Source organism: Populus alba, chromosome 10, assembly GCF_005239225.2.
Source record: "Populus alba chromosome 10, ASM523922v2, whole genome shotgun sequence".
NCBI classification, from domain to species: domain Eukaryota; kingdom Viridiplantae; phylum Streptophyta; class Magnoliopsida; order Malpighiales; family Salicaceae; genus Populus; species Populus alba.
Window position 1 is genome coordinate 6191611 of NC_133293.1, and position 19394 is coordinate 6211004.

Here is a 19394-nt window from a genome sequence, read left to right on the forward strand (position 1 = left end):
CACTTCTGTCTTTCAACTTACACAAAGGATCTAGTAAATTACTAAGGAAACTAAAAAAGTTGGAGTATTTGAACTATTTTGATATTGACTATGGATTATACTATTCTTCTAGAATACTTGTTTAAGTTTAGTTATCAAACTTTATTTTTTTATAATTTCATCTTCTTTAGTTAAATTATAATGATTTTATGTGTTGAGATTTTTTTTTTCATTTTACTTGCTTTTAAATATGTAAATTTTCAAGAAATAGTCCAACATAAAATTAAAGATCAATTTTAGGGTATATTTAAAAAGGAAATATAAAAAAGCAATGACCAAATAGATTAAAAAAAAATACAAATCCCAGTGTTCAACAAGAATAAAAAATTGTAGTTTGATCCATGAGCTTTAAATTTATGCATTATTTGATTCATGAAGTTTTCAGATGTTACATTTCAATTCTAAGTGGGGTTTTTTTTTTTTAGCCCTTAGAATGTTAAGTGAGGAGATAGAAGGTCGTTAGAGACTCGAAGAGAGAAAGTGTTCAACCAACCACATTTCAACCATGAAAAAAGAATATCTTAATGTCAATGTATTTATTTTTCTATGAAGAGTTCAATGGAGATGATGTTGCCTCTAATTTTATCAAAAAGAGTAGGTAGAGGATTAAAATAAAAATTATTAATTCAATTCTTTTTGGATGGATTAGAGGTGTTTTGAGGTTGGAAATGAGTTTATTAAGGTTCTTGGTATGTTTAGGTGTTTCAAGTGAAAACAAGTTGAAAAATAAGTTTTTTAAGTCCTAAAACTCGAACTTTATGGTAACTGAAAATTTCTCCAACACACGACATATCATTTGTCACAACAGATAATGTGTTGTTCAATAAAAGCTAGATTGTTTGCTTTTTCATGAAAAAATAATAAACCACATATGCGAGCTCGGTCCTTCCAAACTGAGACGCATACCTACGCTTTTTCATTCTTGGTCAAGTGTACAAGCTTGGCTTGCAAAGCCCAATAGTGCCTGGTTTTTTTATTTTTACTTTTCATTAATATTTTTTATTTAAATTTTGATTAATACCCCTCTTTTATTTTTAAAATATGTTAGTTTAACTTTTTTTTTAATAATAATAAGTAATCTTTTAAATTTTATAATGCTTTAAAAAGATTATTTTAATATATCTTTAATTTTTTTATTATATTATATTATATATATATATATATATATATATAATGCATTTATAAAAACGAGAATCATTTGTTTTTGGCAACCATAATCTACCTCTTAGATGAAATAAATAAAAAAAATGTACAAAATAAAAAGGATAGAGAAAGTAAACTATTTGTATGTGTATCTTTATTTTACTTTTATTAGGAAGATCATGTTTTAGTATATAATTATCATTAACATTTTTTTTTATTTATCAATTCATATATTTTTTTCAATTGATTTTATTAAGCATAAATACTATATTTTTTGTTTTTCAATTAAAAAATTCATAATATAAAAAAACACGTTCATAACACCAATATTGTTTTTTTTGTTGTGTTAAAAATTAATTTAAAATCCTACCCACAACGTGAATAGATATGACTAGTCCATACCAAAACCACCCTTTGAATAGTTTTGTGGTTAGTGAATGTATGCAACACTTGAAAGAATTAAGTAATTGTCCTTATAATTAAAAACAAAAAAACAAACGAACCTAAAGCATCAGGTTTTCATTGTAGCCTACGAGGGAATGCACTATGAATTCCATTATGTTTTTTCTTTTTTTTTTGGTTTTTTTTTTTCAATGTGATCATTTGATATTTAGTTAATTTAGAATGAAGCTTAATAATTACTTTGGTTAACTTTATAAGGATTTCTCACAACATTAAAAAAAAAAAAAGTTTTGATAGTAAATTGATCCTTGATTTGGTAGAATCAAATAAAATTGAAACTAATATAAGATTCCAGCCTCTTTTTTCTTTTTTTTTTTCTTTTATTGTAGCTGAGACATGTTTTTAGTTTTTTTAGTTCCCAAAGTTTTTTATTTTTTATTTTTAATTCCTATTTTCTGAGGATTTTATATTTTGATTCAAAACTTTATTTTATTCATCTTCTCCCTTAATTAGAGAAATGAGAGAGAATGAACTATCATAAAACAGAGATGTGAGAAAAAGTTACCGGTTGGTTATGTTCTAGTGACCAAAAAATTCGTTATTGATTTTAATGAGTTTCATTCATGAGAGGAATCCCGACGAAGAGTTTTTTACCCCTTATCTTATCAAAAAAGTTGATCATGATTGAAAAATAAAACCATTTCAGCTTAAGGGTGGTCTGGGTTAAGAAATAAGTGTATAAAAATTCTAAGAGTGTTTTTTAGATTTTTTTAGGTTAAAATAGATTGAAAATGATTTTTTTAAAATGAAAAAAACATTGCTTGATTTTCCAATAGCTTCTCCAATGGTTAAAATCTAGAAATATAAACATCGTGTTATATGTTTTTTTTTTAAATAAGATAAATAACATTGTCTCTTAACATAAAAGAAAAAGAAAGAGAGAGAGGTCTAGTATATGAGACTAGCCTCCTTTTTCATGAACTAGGCATGTTGGCTAGCTCAAGCTAGGGGTGATCATTTTCGATTTGGTTCGGTTTTTACCCAAAAAAATCAACCAAACCGGAAAAAAAAGAAGACCCGAAACCAAACCGGACCCGGCCAAAACTGGCCGGTTCCGGTCCGGTTTTTTAGCCAAAAAACCGGACAAACCTATTAGCATTTTTTGGGCTTTTTTGGACCTTTAATAGGCTTTTTAATGGGCTTTTTAGTGGGCTTCTAATGGATTTCTGGTGGGCTTACAATTAATTTTGCTAATATCTCATTTTCTTTGAAGATTCCAAATATATTTAATTTTTTTACCCTTAAATATTCAATTGTATTAAATTATTATTATCAATCTTATGTTTATTAATTTTTTTGGCCATTAAATATTCATTTATATGAAATTATTAGTGTCAATCTTGTGTTCAATATATTTTTTAACTTACTAATATTTTTCTACTTCCGAAAAGTTTAAATAAATAACACACACTCACAATCACACACCAATAAGTTAAAATCCAAATTACAAAATACAAATCATTGCCTTCAAAGGGCTTAACAAAAAAACAACATATAACATTATCATAAAACACTCCAAGCCACAAAAAATAAATCTTCATGTGCACATCATCTCAATAAAAAAGCACTTCAAGAGCATTGCACTTTGATTCCTGAAATTCATAATCTAGAATTATAACATGATAAATTAAATCAAAAGATATAAAAATTAAAAAATATATATTTATACCATACGTTTTCAATACATGCATCCAATTTGTGAACTAATTATCATCCGTTGCTAAATGCAACTTTCCACCAAATTCTACAAAATAAAATATTAAACATGTTAGAATAAAAATGTGTTAATTAATAAATAATAAAATAAAAGGTGTAAGTTTTTAAGAAACGTTACCTGATTCAAGGTTTTCGTAGGTTTCCAAATCATTCATCAAGGTTGTATTATCAGTTGAAATTGGACCATGATGTAACCAATTTTGACAACAAATAAGTGCTTGAACTGTTGCTGGAGATAGAGAACTTTGAAATTGGTCGAGTATACGACCACCTGTGCTAAAGGCTGATTCGGAAGCCACTGTGGATATAGGAATAGCAAGAACATGTTGTACAACTTTCGAAAGTATCTTATATTTTGAAGCATTAATTTTCCACCAACCCAAAATATCTAATTTATCATCATCAGGATCCTCACAACTATCACTCAAATACCTCTCAACCTCATTTCTATTTTCCACACTATCTTCCTCTTGTAAGTGCCTTTTGAACCGAGCTAAAGTGTTAACATTTACCTCCATGTCATCAATAGCATCATTATCATCTTGTTTATGCTTATTATCATCCACCACTTCATTGGCTTTCAAATAAAATTCATACAAGCTCACCAAATTATCTTTCACCTTTTTTGTTAGCAATTGTGCTTTATCATAATCATACAACTCACCAAAATAAAATTTCACATATTTCAACTTAAGACGAGGATCCAAAACATTAGCCACATACAATAAAAAATTCTGATTTGCTCCATAACCCCAATACTTCTCAAACTTACTCATCATGTTCATCGCCATTCCATTCAAAAGATTATCTCTACTTTTACACAATTGCAACAAGTTTGTATGCATGTAAATCAATTCATTGAAGAAAGAATTTGATGTAACATGCAATGAGCTAGAAAATTTCAATGTAACCATGTAAAAGATCTTTAAAAACTTCAGCAAAGTTCTAGCATTTTCCCAATCCTCCAAACTAGGCGGCCCTATGTTTTTTTTATTCCCTTTTGAATCAACCTCCAAAAAGTAACTCATATACCTAGATTCACTTTGACTTAACCTCATAAAGACCTTTTCAAACTTTTCCGCAGCTTCTAACATAAGATAAGTTGAATTCCATCGAGTTGCAACATCCAAACACAATGATTTCTTACACTCTATATGCAACTTTTCTGCACACTTTTTAAATGCAAGTAGCCTAGAAGGTGAAGATCTCACAAACCTAATTGCATTTCGAATCTTAACAACCAAAACATTCATCTCTTTTAAACCATCACATACAATGAGGTTGACAATGTGTGCACAACATCTAACATGCAAATGTTCATTTGACAATATATTAGTTGGCCAATCTTTCATCACATTCTTCAAATATGAAATAGTAACACTATTAGAGCTTGCATTGTCGACTGTAACAGTTAAAAGTTTATCAATCCCCCAATCTAACAAACAATTCTCAATAACTTGACCAATTGTCTCACCCATATGATTGGAAACTTGACAAAAATTCATAATTTTTTTTTGCAAATTCCATTCATTATCAATCCAATGAGTCGTTAAGGACATATAGTTAATGTTTTGGATTGATGTCCATGTATCTGTTGTTAAGCATAATCGTTAACCCTTAAGAGCTCTCTTTAATCTTTCCTTCTCTTCAACATAAAGTTTCAAACAATCTCTCATAACAGTGAAACGAGAAGGAATGTCAAATCTAGGCTGCATGGTCCTAGAATATAATTTAAACCCCTTACCCTCCACAAAATTAAAAGGCAACTCATCAATTATAACCAATTTCACTATTGCCTTTCTGCATTCATCATAATCATAACCTATTGCCTTAAGAGTTCCCACACTTCGATCTCCTAATTCACCCCCTACTTTATTAGGTTCTAATACCAAGATTTTTTGCTTCTTATCAACCACAAAAGGAAACTTTTTGCATACTTTCAAATGACTCCACATATTACTTGTCCCATTAATAATAGTATGACATGCATAATCATTTCCACAATAATTACATTCAGCTCTAGGGGTTTTAGGATCACCATCAAGTTTTGTAAAATGATCCCAAATTTATGACTTTTTTTATCATCAACATTTCTTTTCCTAGATGCAAGGTCTTGAAGTTGTTTACCTTTATTATCCGTAGTGAATCCTACAGTAGTTGATGTTGGGTTAGTGTTTGAAGCTGGGGCATTGGTTGATGTTGGGGTAGTGCCAGTGGATGAAGCATTTTGATTTTGAAGGTTTTCCATCTGTAATTACCAAATGCAAACTACTTAGTTAGTTTATAGAATCAAATGTAAATAGAATAATGAATACTTTCATTCAAAGAGTAGTTTACCCAAATCAAATTCAAATCAAATAATCTCATGATAAACAAGACAGCAAAATGCCATATTGGAATGATGTTCCATGGCTGCAAAATTTAGTAGACATGAAACCAAGACAGAACAGAATTGTCCAAAAACAAAAATCACAAACACCAAGGCATTAGAGTAGAGAATTTAGTAGTCATGAAACCAAGACAGAACAGAAAAGCTCCTTAATGATAAGGAACATGTACCGACTCAAATGCAAGCACACATGCACCAAGTAGAAGGGACACACATCATCAAAACAAGACCAATGTGCTTTCAAAGGAAATTTAACGTAAAATAAATGGCACAAGTTAAAGTTACCTTTGCTTTTTTTTCCCTACTCCCCCCCCCCTCGCCCCTTTTCAATTCTTTCAATAAATTGCAACTATAACAGCCAAAACACATCAATAATTCATACCACCACAATTAACCCCAGTTTTTGGATACAGCTTGACAGGATAGACACACTCAAGTGATACTTCTCCAACTAAGCCGCATAAATAAAAGGAGGCTCAGCTTATTAAGACAACCTTTTATTCTGCTTTCTTTAACTCACCAAATTAAAATTGAATGAAAATAATTGATATTAGTTAGACAATTGTTATTTGATATTTTCTATGCATTTACAATAAAATCTATAACAAAAATGTAAAAGTAGAATTTATGGAGAGCTTCCTGCTACGCTAAAAAAAATGGTGGAAGGTCAGACATCTTTGTCACTACGAAGGCTCAAAGAAATAACAAACTACCTTCAAGGGCAGTTTTAGTAAAATAGCATCTTTTATTGTTTAGAAAAAAACAGAGAAACAAAAGAGTGATCTCATACGCGTAAATAGAAATAGAGATAATAAGTATGAAGCTACATGTATCCATTCACCCCAACAATCATAACCTAAAAATAAGAAAAAAGCCAACAAATGCAATCCAATTACCATATTAATGACATAAAGCATTGCATTCTATAACGGTGAATGATAAAACTGCAGTTAGGATCAGCAAAAAGCAGATGATTTGTTATAATAAAACCAGAAGGCAGAAGTCAATCGAGCAAAGAGCAAACAACATTGAATAAATGACTCTAAATTCTAATTTAAACCTAAACCAGAATTCATCACCCAACAAAATTTATTAAAACTAACAATAAGCTTAACTGCATGAATTAATTAGAAAGGAGAAAAAAAAATTAAAACTCACTGGTTTAATGGTTTTGAGAGGCTGATCAGGAAGAAACACTCAAACACCGAGTCACCGACTATGTTGATCGTGATCCAATGGAGAGTCTGGAGACTGAGGAAGAAACGTCAAAAAAATTAGTTTAACAGTATTAAAATTAACAATAACCTTAACCGAATTAATTAATTAGAAAAGGGGAAAAAAAAACTAAAACTCACTGGTTTTGACTTTTGAGAGGTTGAGTCGTTGAGGAAACGTCGGTCGCCGGTGGTCGATCTAAGGAGAGTGGAGACTGGAGAGTGGAGAGGGAGAGGACAGGCGAGGGGGCGAGGGGGCGAGGGGGCGAGGGGGGACGAGGGGTGAGGGGACGGGGGGGCGTTTAGCCGTTTACTCGGTGTCAGTGAGACGGTGAGTAGTGAGAGTGAGAGTCTGAGAGCTGAAAGGAGAGAATCGAGAGATTGAAAATTGAAATTGAAAGTTTACTGTTTAGGTTAGGGTTAGCAGAGAGAAGAGAGGGGTGCGGCGTGCAACAAATTTTTCTATTTATAGTAGGGAGTATGGAGCGGACCCCTTTTGTCTTAACTGGTCCGGTTCGGTCCGGTTAACCTGGTTTTTGCACTGCAAAACCGAAAACCGAACCGAACCAGGGTTTTTTTCTATATAATCTAATCGGTTCACTCGGTTTTATTATTCGGTTCGGTTTTTTGGTTAATTTTTTGTTGGTTTTATCGGTTTACTCGGTTTTTCGATTTTTTTGAACACCCCTAGCTCAAGCCCACATGTCTAGGCTATTTTGTTTTTTATTTTATATTTTTTTGAAATTTTGATTCAAGTTCATTAAAATTGACTAATTAAATTTATTTGAAGTCTTTTTTTAATTGAATATCATTCAATTTTTACTTTTTTTACTAAAAGCATAACCCTTTTTTATTATTATATTAGCAGTGTTATTTTGAACAACCATTCAAAATGGTTTTTTTTTTAAGAAAAGAGTTATTATATCATTTCATGTTTAATTTTATTATCATATAATTAAATAAAAAAATATTTTTAAAAATAAAATTATTAAACTCAATCAAATCATATATTTAACTGGTTAACCTAAATTAATTCCAGATTTTATTATCGTAATATTTTAAAAACAATGTTTAAACATCATTTCCTTGATGTTTTTAAATCAAATTAGGTTTCTTCTATGTCAATGAGATTGTATTTTGACTTGCTATGTCATATGAAAATTAATTTTAACTCAATTTAATTTAAAATTCAAGTTAAAGTTAAAGAAGAGCCTAACTAGTTTTTAATTTTAATTGAAATTTATTAAAGCATTAACAGATCATGGAAAAAAAATTACAATCAAAATTAACTTTTGATCTGATTCGCGATGAAACACAAGTAAGTTAGCCATGAATTATAATAGTAATTCTGAATTTTGTTTTATCCTTTGAATTTTTTTCCACCCCGGTTATTTTGTTTTGTTTTGTTTTACATATAAAAGAATTATTGGTAAAAAACTGTTAACCATGCTATACAGGTGAGAGGCTCGCAAAAGATAACGACATCCGGCGTCGCCTTAGGAAAGCCCACCCTAGCTGGATTTCTGGCAATCAGAAATGAGTAGTTCATGCCACGACGATTTAGAACGAAGCTTCGTACCGCTAGTCCTCGAACAATTAAAACGTTGTTAGGTAGCGCATAAGAAACGAGAAAAGAAAAGAAAAAAAAAACAAAAGGGGACAATTGTTGGTAATATCTTATAGTTTCAAGCGGATGGAAATCAGACATCCTTGGATGCGGAGGAGATTACTGGATTGAGTGTTCGAATGGTTGGTGGAATGTCTCAATTTTCTTAGTGAAAAAGTAAGTAACGTAGTTCTATTTATATAATTGCAGTTAAAAACTAATATATTAATATCGACTTTTTGTTTTTTCTCCTCTTGGATCTTGCCATTTTATCACGTGTTGCTGTTCGCTAACCCTACAAAAGGGAAAGGATATGCAGCTAGTCAATTTTCTACTGCTGCCTCTGCTGCCAGTTCTTGATCTCTCCATTTCATTCTTAATCAATTACTATAGTCTTATAGATAGACAGATAGGTCCTGTCTTTTACTTTAAGTGAACCCTTTCTGCTCTAACATTAATTAGTTTCAAGTAGTAGTAGTATTAAGTTCATTCTCGGCAGTCCTTTTCTATTCTCAAAATTCTAGTGATTGAAAAGAAACAAAAGGTGGGATTTCATTCTTTTGTTTTGTTTATCATTCAATGATGATATACTAACTGGGTTTTGTAATATGAGTTCTAAATGGTAATTTGATTTTATTTTTTTGATTTTTTTTTGTCTGCCATGGGATTTAAGAGAACGCATTCTTTGAATTCGGGCTAATGGGTGAAGCAGAAGTGAGAAGAGCTAGCATAGGGATTCCCAAGAGCAAGTGCAATGGAACCCGCAAAGCTTTTGATCCATCATTTCTTGTGCAGCTCCCAAACAAGCTTCAAGATTGTATTAAGGTTAGTCTTTTTTCCATCCATGTTGGATAAATTAGCATTGTGATAGTTTAATGAAAGGAAATTCTACTGTAATCTTGCAACAGTCACAACTCAAGAACTTGTTAAAAGATGGCAAGGGCGAAAACTTGGTGAGAAAAGAGAAAGGGTCATCTGCTCCTGCCGCTGCTCCTGCATTGGGGATTGATTTGGAGAGGCAACTGCAAGCCTGGAGAGAAAATCCTGCCTGGACTGATCAACCTCCACAAATAAAGGTGAACAACTTTTAAAGAAACTGCATGTCGTATTGACCAGTTTGTTGCCTTTCAATGCTAAGGAGTAGCAGGGTTGATTGAGTAATAAAAAATTAATGTGCTTGGAATCTCATGTTATTCTTGGCAGGTCAGTGTACCAAGAGGTTCTCTCTGCAACCTCAATGCCAAAGTGGATATCGGGTTGCCCCCAGATGCAGTGTATGATATTGTGACTGACCCAGATAATAGGAGAGTTTTCAAAAATATCAAGGTAAGTTGAGTCATTCTCATCATCTGCTGCTTTCATTTAAACCAAAGTATACCTACTTGTTAAAAAGCTGGTTAGATCATCAAAGTTTGGCATTCTCCTTAGTTGTGGGAATTAGTCTTCAATTTAAAATTAAAAAAGAAAAGAAAAGAAAAGAAAAGACGTCCATTTGATTTGTTCTTGTAACTATTATTTGCTTGATTAAATAGTATTAAGCATCCGATTGAAATTTCATTTTGATGTGAGGAAAAACTGTTTTATGTCTAGGAAGTGGTATCCAGGAGAGTTTTGCTTGATGAAGGTCACAGGCAGGTGGTTGATGTAGAGCAAGCTGCTATTTGGAAATTTCTTTGGTGGTCAGGGACTATATCAGTTCATGTTTTGGTTGATCAGAACAGACAAGATCACTCAGTAAGGATCAACATTTTTCTTCCACTGTTTCTATTGCTGCCATAAGTAATCAGAAGCTTGTTTTCAACCCATCTGGTGAAGATCTGTTTGTTCTCTTCATGGCATGTTATCTGTGAGTCAGAATTCTTGAATAAATCCTTAATGTGGAAATGCAAGTGGGAATGCATGTCACAACGTATATGGATGGTTTTTCACTTTAGGGAGTGGTAGTTGTGGGAATGCATGTAGATTGGGTGAATTTGGTGAGATATCATTGGATAACTTTGCTCCTTAGGAAACTCAAATTCCACAAGACCAAAATTTCTCTGTTCACCTCAGAAAATCGATGTTTTGGAGAACTTTTGGCAGTAACAATAACAAAAACCTAGTTGATACAAAAACTGATTCATCTAATTATGTTGGCTAACCACAATCTCATTCCTGATTTACCTTGTCGTCATAGTTTTGGTTCTACCATAATAGGGCACCATCATTACCATAAACTTGTCTAATCCAATGGCAATTCTCTTATGTCTGGTACTTGTTTGACAGATGAACTTCACGCAAGTGAAAACTGGGTTCATGAAAAGATTCGAAGGTTGCTGGAAAGTGGAACCTATATTTGTTGATGAAGCAATCTGCTATCCATTTAAACCTAAAACATTGGCGGACTATTGTTCATGTACAGGGGGGAAAGGAAGGATAGGGTCAAAGGTGAGCTTGGAGCAATTAATCCAACCAGCAATTGTTCCACCGCCACCAATTTCCTGGTACCTAAGAGGAATCACCACCAGGACAACTGAAATGATTGTAAATGATCTGGTTGCTGAAGCAGGCAGAATCAGGGTAGGTTTTGATGCTGAAAAATGTGAAGATTGGAGCTTGTATGATGAAAAACAACCTATCAAGTCATCTAATATTAAAGAAAGATGGGCTCTACATAGAAGAAATGCAAAGAAGCGTCCTAGAAAATTGTTGACTGCTCAAAGATCATCTTTTGGTTCAAGTAACAGTTAAACTACAATTTGTATTCCAATTGTATTTGTATCAGTTCAACAGAGATAAACAGCAATACGTATTTTTATCATGATCTGTCTAAAGAATGAGATTGTTGTGACTGCTTTTTAAAATGCTCAGTTGTGTCAGCTCCTATAACCCTACTTCGAAATATGCAGAGCGCAATTTACCTGCTAGAGGAGGGGAGAGCTTTCATCAACCTTCTTGATGCCCGTGCTTACTGGTTATCTGCTGCCCTTTGTTATTATAATCCTTGAAGAAAGTGGTTATGGAAAGAGGATCTAGTGAGCTGCAGCTCATGGGCGAAGTACCATTCTCATGAATACCCGGTGGTCAACGCATCGTGGCTGCTTTATTTTTTACCAGGCAATGAGAGTCTTGGGCAAAACCCAATGTTGTTTAACGTAAGGAGATCTCTCTAATTTTAAAAACACGGGAATATATGAGCTACAATTTGCATTAGGTTTCCCCATAAAGTTAAAAATCAAAATGGAATTCTAATCAGTTCTAGTATAATGTAATATGTTGAAGTAAAAGCCCGCAAGATCAAATTCAATCCTTGGATAGCATGTGGATTTTCATGGAATACCAGGTGCGCAAACTTTCCCGCAACAGACAAGGTGGAGCCTTGTCAGTTCAAGGGTTGCACGACCAGGTATGATACGACAGCTTGTGTTCAAAGTAGTGGAGAACTAGTTGGGGTGATTCCAAGGAATCCTCAAATGCCCCAACGCTTGTAAATATCAACTAAAAGAAAATTAGTTTAAGTAAAAGTTCACATGCTAAACTAATCTGCAATTGATTTTATTGAAGTATGAAGTTACAGAATGTAGTATTGTAAATTACAACGGGGCCTATAGATTACATAAATAATCAGGCAAAGTAACAAGTATTACTTTGACATCTCTCTCTGAACTTTTTCACTGATACTTTTATGCTACAGGTGCTAAAATCTTTCTATAAAAATTGTTGGTCCTGGGATGTTTTAACTATGTTACACTAGCTATGAACTTCGACCTGTAAGTCTACCCAGTGGTACCAACAAATTTCCTTCAAACACCAAAGTACACAGAAGGGAAGTTTCAGCTAATTCTAAGCTTGATAGACACTACACTGCATGCTCTCAGTCTCATTCAAATCCCGCTCTGGTGGATTATAATTTGTATCTGTACTAGAGGATGCATCCACTGGGATCTGCACTGATTGATTAACCATCAAGTCACCGAGGCTGTGCCGTTCATAGCTCATGAATGCACCTAGAGCTCCAAGAAATCCTTCATGCCGCAAAAACATTGCTTTTGCCTCACCTTTAGACCTGCCAAATAAAATAAAATGATTAGAGTGTAAGGAGAAAATATGAACTGGGAGAAGGATAATATCACCAAACAATGATGAGCTTGTTTCAGTTTTATCAGAACAAAATGAATTTCTAATTAGTTGAGTGCATGGAATCTCTGGTAATGTTTTAATTGCATTTCACTTTTCATTAAACATTATTGATGATTTTTTTTCACTTTTAATTACCAGGACTGGTAGTTTTTTATTATGTAAGAATATCTCTATGACAAGATTCCCTTCCTTGCTTGCTGGCAAATCTCATACTGTACAGGCTGGATGTCATTATCAAAATATGAAGATCCACCACAGAACTTCTTGACAGTCACAAATGCCCTCCAAATAGGGGAAGTGATTTTTTTGTTCAAATAGAAAGTTATTTTGTTGTTGACATGTTAAACCCCAGATAATTACCAGAAATGAACTGCAACGGAAATGGTGTCCATAGTATAAGAATGACCCCGGGTGAAAAATCCTCCAAAAAATATGCGCTTGAGCCCAAATCGAAGTGCATTCAAGTAAGAGATCTGGGAGCAGAGAAATAAGAGGCAATGAGAGGAATAAAAGTGTTCACTAATTAAAAATAACTCAGGGTATCTCTGTTAATTTAAGAGATCAATACTCCAGAGCACTAATTAAAAAGAACTCAGGGTATCTCTGTTAATTTAAGTGATCAATACTCCAGATATAAAACAATAAAATTTAAAATGGCGAGTCATGGAACAAATGAGAGGATGTAGAATAAAAAAGCAGAGTGCAGAAAATAATCAATTATGTCAAGCAAAGTTTTCTAAATGTGCCACATAAGGTCTAGTAAATTTAATTTTCTACGGCAGCGAATAGCATATGAAACTCAGTCAAGTTGAATTTTGGATACGACTTCCAGCTCTCAGGTATTCTATGCCCTTCTTAACCGTGACTAAACAGCACAGTAGGTGATGGGAACCATCTCTAAGTATTAAATATCCAAAGGTAAGATGAATCCAGCTACAAAAGCCTTGGCTAATGGTTTTAATCTTATTTCTCCATGCTAACTTGGTAAAAGGATGGCACAGCACTAAATCTGTAACAGCCAATTGAGGTGTATGATTGTCAGAATGACTCCGTTCAATGACTAAGGCCATACAAACAAAAAATTCCTACAAGAAGATCTTACTAATAGAAATGGCATTTAATGCAAGGATGCCATCCTGTGAAATCATTACTTGGCAAGTTCATCATACATCACTTGCCATGTTAGTTTGTGAGATTTATTGTATGTAAATACTTTTCCTTTATTAAATTTTAATACCATATAAATCTTATAGCGTACTTTTTGACAACATACAATAGATGTGCCTACTGAAAGTTACCTGTCCAATATTATTTGAAATCATTCTTAGAAGAGACCGGGAGACATCCTCAGGTTTATAATCATGAAGTTCATTACTGTTAGAAATTGCCCTCCCAAAGCTGGAAGCAATGGCTGTAGATGAGAGACCAATCTGTCATCATACGAAATGAACTGTGCAGTTAAATTTTAAGGATTGAAAATCAATGTGAATCATGAAGCTGTTAGGAACCTGAATGGGCACTTCAACATGACAAATGAAAATATGTGAACTGGCAAAAAATAATCTTATAAATTAAAGAAAGGACTTGAATATACCTTTGAATAGTCCATCCCACCATAGATATCCCCAACAAGCATGTCTATAACTCTGTTATTTCCCCGTTGACTCAACTCCAGCAACTCATCAAAACTGAGAAAGAAAATGCATCGGTATCCACTAAATATGAAACTATATACAAGAGAATTTGTAATGGCCAAAGATGAGGAAACAAACCAAACTACCTCTGGCATTTTGTTAATAACTTTCCCAAACCCCAAAAAGTGCCACCACCAACACTTGTTCCACTGACTCGCTCAAACTTTCCATCTCCATCCACCTGTATTGGCACAAAACTGAATATCATTTAACACATAAAAACATTTTAAATACATAAAACAAATCATAAACAATGAAGGTAAACTGATCTGATACTGATATGAGTACCTTGATCATGCTAACTCCAGATCCAATATTAACGAGTAGATATGGATACAAATCATTATGGTCAATCTGCACAAATTCCTTCTGTCCATTCAAGTATGTAAAAGCTTCATGATTGACTGCCTACTCAAAATAACAATCAGCATGCAGCTAGGACATTAGTAAAGTGAACAAGAAACAGAATGGGCAATTACTAATTATTATCAAGCAAGGGAGGAAAAAAAATATGACATGGTAGGTAAAAGTTTCCCTCCTGAACATACACACACGAACAAAGGAAGTTTTCCTTTTGTTGAAGAGGGAAGAGAGGCACAGCTATACAATGACATTTTCCAACTGCAAACAAATCCGAACACGAGGAGAAATTTGAACCTCTTTCTTTTCTAAGATGTAGATGCTCATTTCAATAGTGGCATCAGAATACCACTTGCAATACCCTCTACCAAGAATCAGGACCTAGGGCTAGATCTATTGCCATATCCTCAAACCTTAAGCATACATTTCCTTGCGATGGGGTTTATATTATGGCAACTTACTAATGCATGACAGAGTCAGCAAATGCCCTCTGCAGCATGAAGTTTATTCTTTTGAAGATTCAACACTTTCTAGAACTCCCAATATCAGTGCCACACCATACAAAAACATCTCCAAGTTATTGCATTGTTCAATTTTCTAAAAGGTTGAATTCAAGAGCACATCCTCCCAAGGCCCATAGCAACTAATATATGGCACTTATCATGATGCATTTATAACATTCATCAAAAAGAAAAAAGATCAATATAAATTGAGATGAGACATTTGTCTACAGAGTGTGACCAGCTGAAACGATCTTTTGTACAGACCAAATGCTTGAGAGAATTACATGCAAGCTAAGTGTTTTTTGCATGTATACACATGAGCAATCAGAAACAGTAGGTTCTACATAGACAAAGGGAAGGAGATTGTTTTGCATGTGAAGCTTTCTTAATGTTTGAATGAAAGACAACAACTTGCTGATATTAAATGTACGTGACTATGTGGTGCTAGAATCCCACCTTAAGCAAAAAATTTGCTCCCGTCACAAGACAATCCATTTCATCTTCCTTTTCGAGACTAATGCCAAGCTTTTCTTTGAAAAGATCAGAGAACTTGTATGCCCCACCACCTGTGGCCTTCAAATGGATTGTAACTAGTTAACAATGTAGCATATTTAGGACCTATTCCAAACCCAAAACTACCTTGCAACATAAAAATGAACTAAACAATTCATCAGATTAAAAACAAGTTTTTCCATCATGGGAATCAAACACCAGAAGCTAACTTTAAAATAATTGTTCAGCTTAGCGGGAAGCTATGTATGACAGGCAATCTATGATCACAGAGAAGGAAATCTGGATTTAAGACAGAAAACATTGAATAGTTGTTTTCTAAAAAAACTTGCATTTTCTCTCAATAAATTTATGTTTATAATTATAATAATGAATATTATTATAATTACATAACAGAGCTTTAGAGATTTAGCTTCTCCAAAATCAAAGTTTGGCAACAAACAACAATTATATCTTACCTTAATAAAGCTCCTGTCATTGGTAGGGTTTTCTTGATGCTGGAAACCTGAGTTCACCTTCATTTTGTAAGCAAGAAACAAAACCGGCCAAAAAATCACATAAATGAGGAAGTTATCAACATGAAGCAACTCCAAGAAAGACGCCTCTGCTAAGTAATATAATCACAGAATGAGTTATAATAGCCTGTTTGCCCACCCCCCCTCCCCAGCTACTGCAAGTAGCATTTTGATTAAAGACCGCTAAAATCAGATCAATCCAGCATTAACAAATAGCAATGGCATGATACATGTCTGTGTAGGCAAATTTTGAAAAAATCTATCTGCATGCGACGGCTTCCATGTTTATGCATTATCCCGAAAAAGGCATCAGGATGAAGTAAGATACAAAATTTGGCCAGGTTGACAACCTAGCAGGCCAAGCTTACCCAAAAAAAAAAAATGCTTCAGAACATCAAAATGACGCATTAATGTACACGACCAGCAAGAGTTCGGAGCATAACGAAATAAGCGCAAGCCAAGCCGAGTATGAAACTATCAGTTGAGCTTAAATCAAACTCAGCCCTAAAGTTTGCAATGAAGAAAACCACACCATACTGTTGATAACATCTAGAGTTTCAAGAAATGAGAAAGACAAAAGGATAAAAAGAAAAAGGCAACAAGGATGGTCATGGTCACGATAGTGAACATACCACCAAAGAAAAGTTTGTTGGCACTAATAAACTGCAAGCAATCATTGATATTGGTCGTCTCAAACTTGGCAAAATGAAGCCTTCCATTAACACCATTGGAAATCCGAACACTATCATTCAATGGGTCCTCATGATCACCAGAATCTCTCGAGAAATATACCAATTTGATTAAAGACCCTGCAAAGCAAGATTAGCATTTCTTTTTGTTTGCTTATTATTGATTGAAAAGACAAAAAGAAAGGAAATTTAACAGATACATACCTCCAATATCGAGGGCCAAACGAGATATTTGAATTGGATTTGAATTCCCATCAGCTTCAATCTCTCTGGGACGATCCATCAAAGTAGTTCGTCTGCCCTTTATCTCTCTATCTATCTTTATCAGTGATGAATGGATTGAGCTGCTCTGGGTTTTTGTTGTTTCTTTTCTTGGTTCTAAAACGGATTCTTTGAACCTAGGGAATTGCCAGACTCATGTTATATAGAAAGAACATTACAGAGAATAATTTAAGTGGTTCGGTTTTTTGTGCAGGTCTGATAACACTTTGAAGAGAGTAATAATTTTGATTGTTTTTTCTTCCTACTACGTTAGACTTTCCCCTGTCTGCAGATGAGATGAGATAGATTAAGGTAAAGTGTACGTCACGACAAATAATCGGGGCCGCCCTCCTGCATAGTTACAAAAGTAAAAACACGAAGAAAAAAAAAAAAAAACACGAGCTTTTATCTTTTTTAATTTTTTATATTTTAAAAATATTTTAAAATTTTTTTATTTTAAATTATTAATTTTTTATATTTTTAAATTATTTTAATATATTGATATCAAAAATAATTTTTAAAAAATAATAAAAAAAAATATTATTTTAATATATTTTAAAATAAAAAACATTTTAAAAAAATAGTAATTAAAAAAGAGTTGAATCATGTGAAGTTAATTTTTTATTTTATTTTAAAATAATTTTATATTTATATATAAAAAAAAAAGTCAACTAATTAATTTGTTTGATGCATCAATTAGCTCACAAGTTCTTGTAATTTCAAGAGTTTCTTAACCCGGTCCTCGATCAATTAATTTTCATTAACAAACACAAAAAGGTTACAATTTAGTTAATTTCCTCTTTTAATATGGTCTATCAAGATGAAATATGAATTCAAGTTTCCAATTACTCTCGATTTTTTATTTATTATCTCTTGAAAAACTTGGTGCGATGTCAATATAATTAAAGAATATTTGAGAGTATAATAATAGTTATTTTTTAAAATATTTTTATTTGAAAATATTTTAAAATAATATATTTTTTTATTTTTTAAAATTATTTTTTATATTAATAAATTAAATAATTTAAAAATATAAAAAATATATTTTTTTAAAATATTAACGAGCCAGCGAGTTCCGACCTCATAACTGTATACAAATTAATTAGCTGCCTCGCCCCCATCCCGAATTTCATTTTTAATGGGAAACAAGGTGCACCGTTGGATTGTAGTTTTTTGCTGACTTTTGAAAGATGGACTATCGCAAACCAAGTTTGACCGGCACTATCCTCGACTCGAGCACACTTGGACGGCATCTTTTACTAGTGAAGAGGAAATGATTAGTTTAAAGAGCAATAAGAATATGTTATTCGAGTCAAATTATGAGAATGGGAGAGAATCTTCCCTTGAATTGTCACCCTGGATAATTTAATGAAGCGAGTCCTCAAACTTTAAGGGAAATTTTAAAAAAAATTCAGATCGGATCATATTAAATTTATTTTATTTTTATTAAAATCCAGCTGAACGTAGAGTTTAAATTAATTGGTTTGTGGATATTTTTTAAGAATCTATTTGGAAATGTAATTGCGGTTGTATTTTAAAGAATTTTTTATTTAAAATTATATCAAAAAAAAAAATTTTCATATCAATAGATTAAAATGATTTAAAATCACCAAAAAAATATTAATTTAAAATAAAAAAATAAAAAATATTAAATTTTTTAAAAAATATTTTTAAAATACAAAAACAATCAAAACCTAAAATAATAATATAACCCTGATACATGTTTATCATGTTTGTCTATAAAATCCATCACCCTGACATTTTATATTTTCTAGTCTCGCCAGCTCTACCTTAAGCATGATTCACATGAGATAGTTTATAATTATTACTGATCTGCAGATCATTCAACTATATGTTTAATATATTTATTAATCTTTTATAAATTAATTACATAATTTATAATCCTGTCTAGTTTTGTCTAAAAGTACAGGTGGTGGGTTCGTGACAGCCCTGTAGTCCCCACGGCGTTTTATCTAAAGGTGTAAAATAGGTTGTGGAGGATAGGTGGTTTCTTGCCAACCTACTCCATGTCTAGAATTACAAAACCTAAATTACACGGTAAAATTACTGTATATATGTCGTGATTTAGTGTAGATTATAACAGTAAAATTACAGTTTTATTCTTTAAAAAAATAAGATGAATTGAATTTTAGAGGTAAAAGACCTTTTCATGA

At 32.6% G+C, this 19394-nt stretch overlaps 2 protein-coding genes across 6 annotated transcripts; one reads left to right on the forward strand and one right to left on the reverse strand.

Moving 5' to 3' along the window:
- The first annotated feature begins 8395 nt into the window (after positions 1–8395).
- LOC118045439 (uncharacterized) lies at positions 8396–11385 on the forward strand. Of its 3 annotated transcripts, XM_035054070.2 has the most exons (7): positions 8396–8746; positions 8874–9113; positions 9243–9394; positions 9478–9645; positions 9773–9895; positions 10160–10303; positions 10835–11385. In XM_035054070.2, exons 3-7 carry the CDS (start codon positions 9269–9271, stop codon positions 11297–11299), a joined length of 1026 nt encoding a protein of 341 aa, XP_034909961.1. In that variant the 5' UTR covers positions 8396–8746; positions 8874–9113; positions 9243–9268; the 3' UTR covers positions 11300–11385. The 3 variants fall into 3 exon arrangements, with proteins under 3 accessions (XP_034909961.1, XP_034909960.1, XP_073268097.1); XM_035054069.2 differs by lacking the exon at positions 8874–9113; XM_073411996.1 differs by lacking the exon at positions 8396–8746 and having other exon boundaries at positions 8757–9113.
- Positions 11386–12079: 694 nt separating this feature from the next.
- On the reverse strand, positions 12080–17507 carry LOC118045441 (pantothenate kinase 1). Of its 3 annotated transcripts, XM_035054072.2 has the most exons (10): positions 17164–17506; positions 16903–17079; positions 16214–16260; positions 15702–15818; positions 14671–14790; positions 14469–14563; positions 14283–14376; positions 13987–14118; positions 13049–13161; positions 12080–12614 (listed from the first exon to the last, which is right to left on the reverse strand). In XM_035054072.2, exons 1-10 carry the CDS (start codon positions 17240–17242, stop codon positions 12392–12394), a joined length of 1197 nt encoding a protein of 398 aa, XP_034909963.1. In that variant the 5' UTR covers positions 17243–17506; the 3' UTR covers positions 12080–12391. The 3 variants fall into 3 exon arrangements, with proteins under 3 accessions (XP_034909963.1, XP_034909964.1, XP_034909966.2); XM_035054073.2 differs by lacking the exon at positions 13987–14118 and having other exon boundaries at positions 17164–17507; XM_035054075.2 differs by lacking the exon at positions 17164–17506 and having other exon boundaries at positions 16214–16270; positions 16903–16988.
- Positions 17508–19394: the final 1887 nt, after the last annotated feature.

Coding starts and splice junctions, on each gene's coding strand:
- LOC118045439 (XM_035054070.2), top strand. CDS start 9,269: ATGGGTGAAGCAGAAGTGAGAAGAGCTAGCATAGGGATTCCCAAGAGC. Junction 9,646..9,772: donor ATCAACCTCCACAAATAAAG/GTGAACAACTTT, acceptor TATTCTTGGCAG/GTCAGTGTACCAAGAGGTTC. Junction 10,304..10,834: donor AGAACAGACAAGATCACTCA/GTAAGGATCAAC, acceptor CTTGTTTGACAG/ATGAACTTCACGCAAGTGAA.
- LOC118045441 (XM_035054072.2), bottom strand. CDS start 17,242: ATGGATCGTCCCAGAGAGATTGAAGCTGATGGGAATTCAAATCCAATT. Junction 14,564..14,670: donor CTGGAGTTAGCATGATCAAG/GTACTCATATCA, acceptor GTGCCAATACAG/GTGGATGGAGATGGAAAGTT. Junction 14,119..14,282: donor GTGGGATGGACTATTCAAAG/GTATATTCAAGT, acceptor GTATGATGACAG/ATTGGTCTCTCATCTACAGC.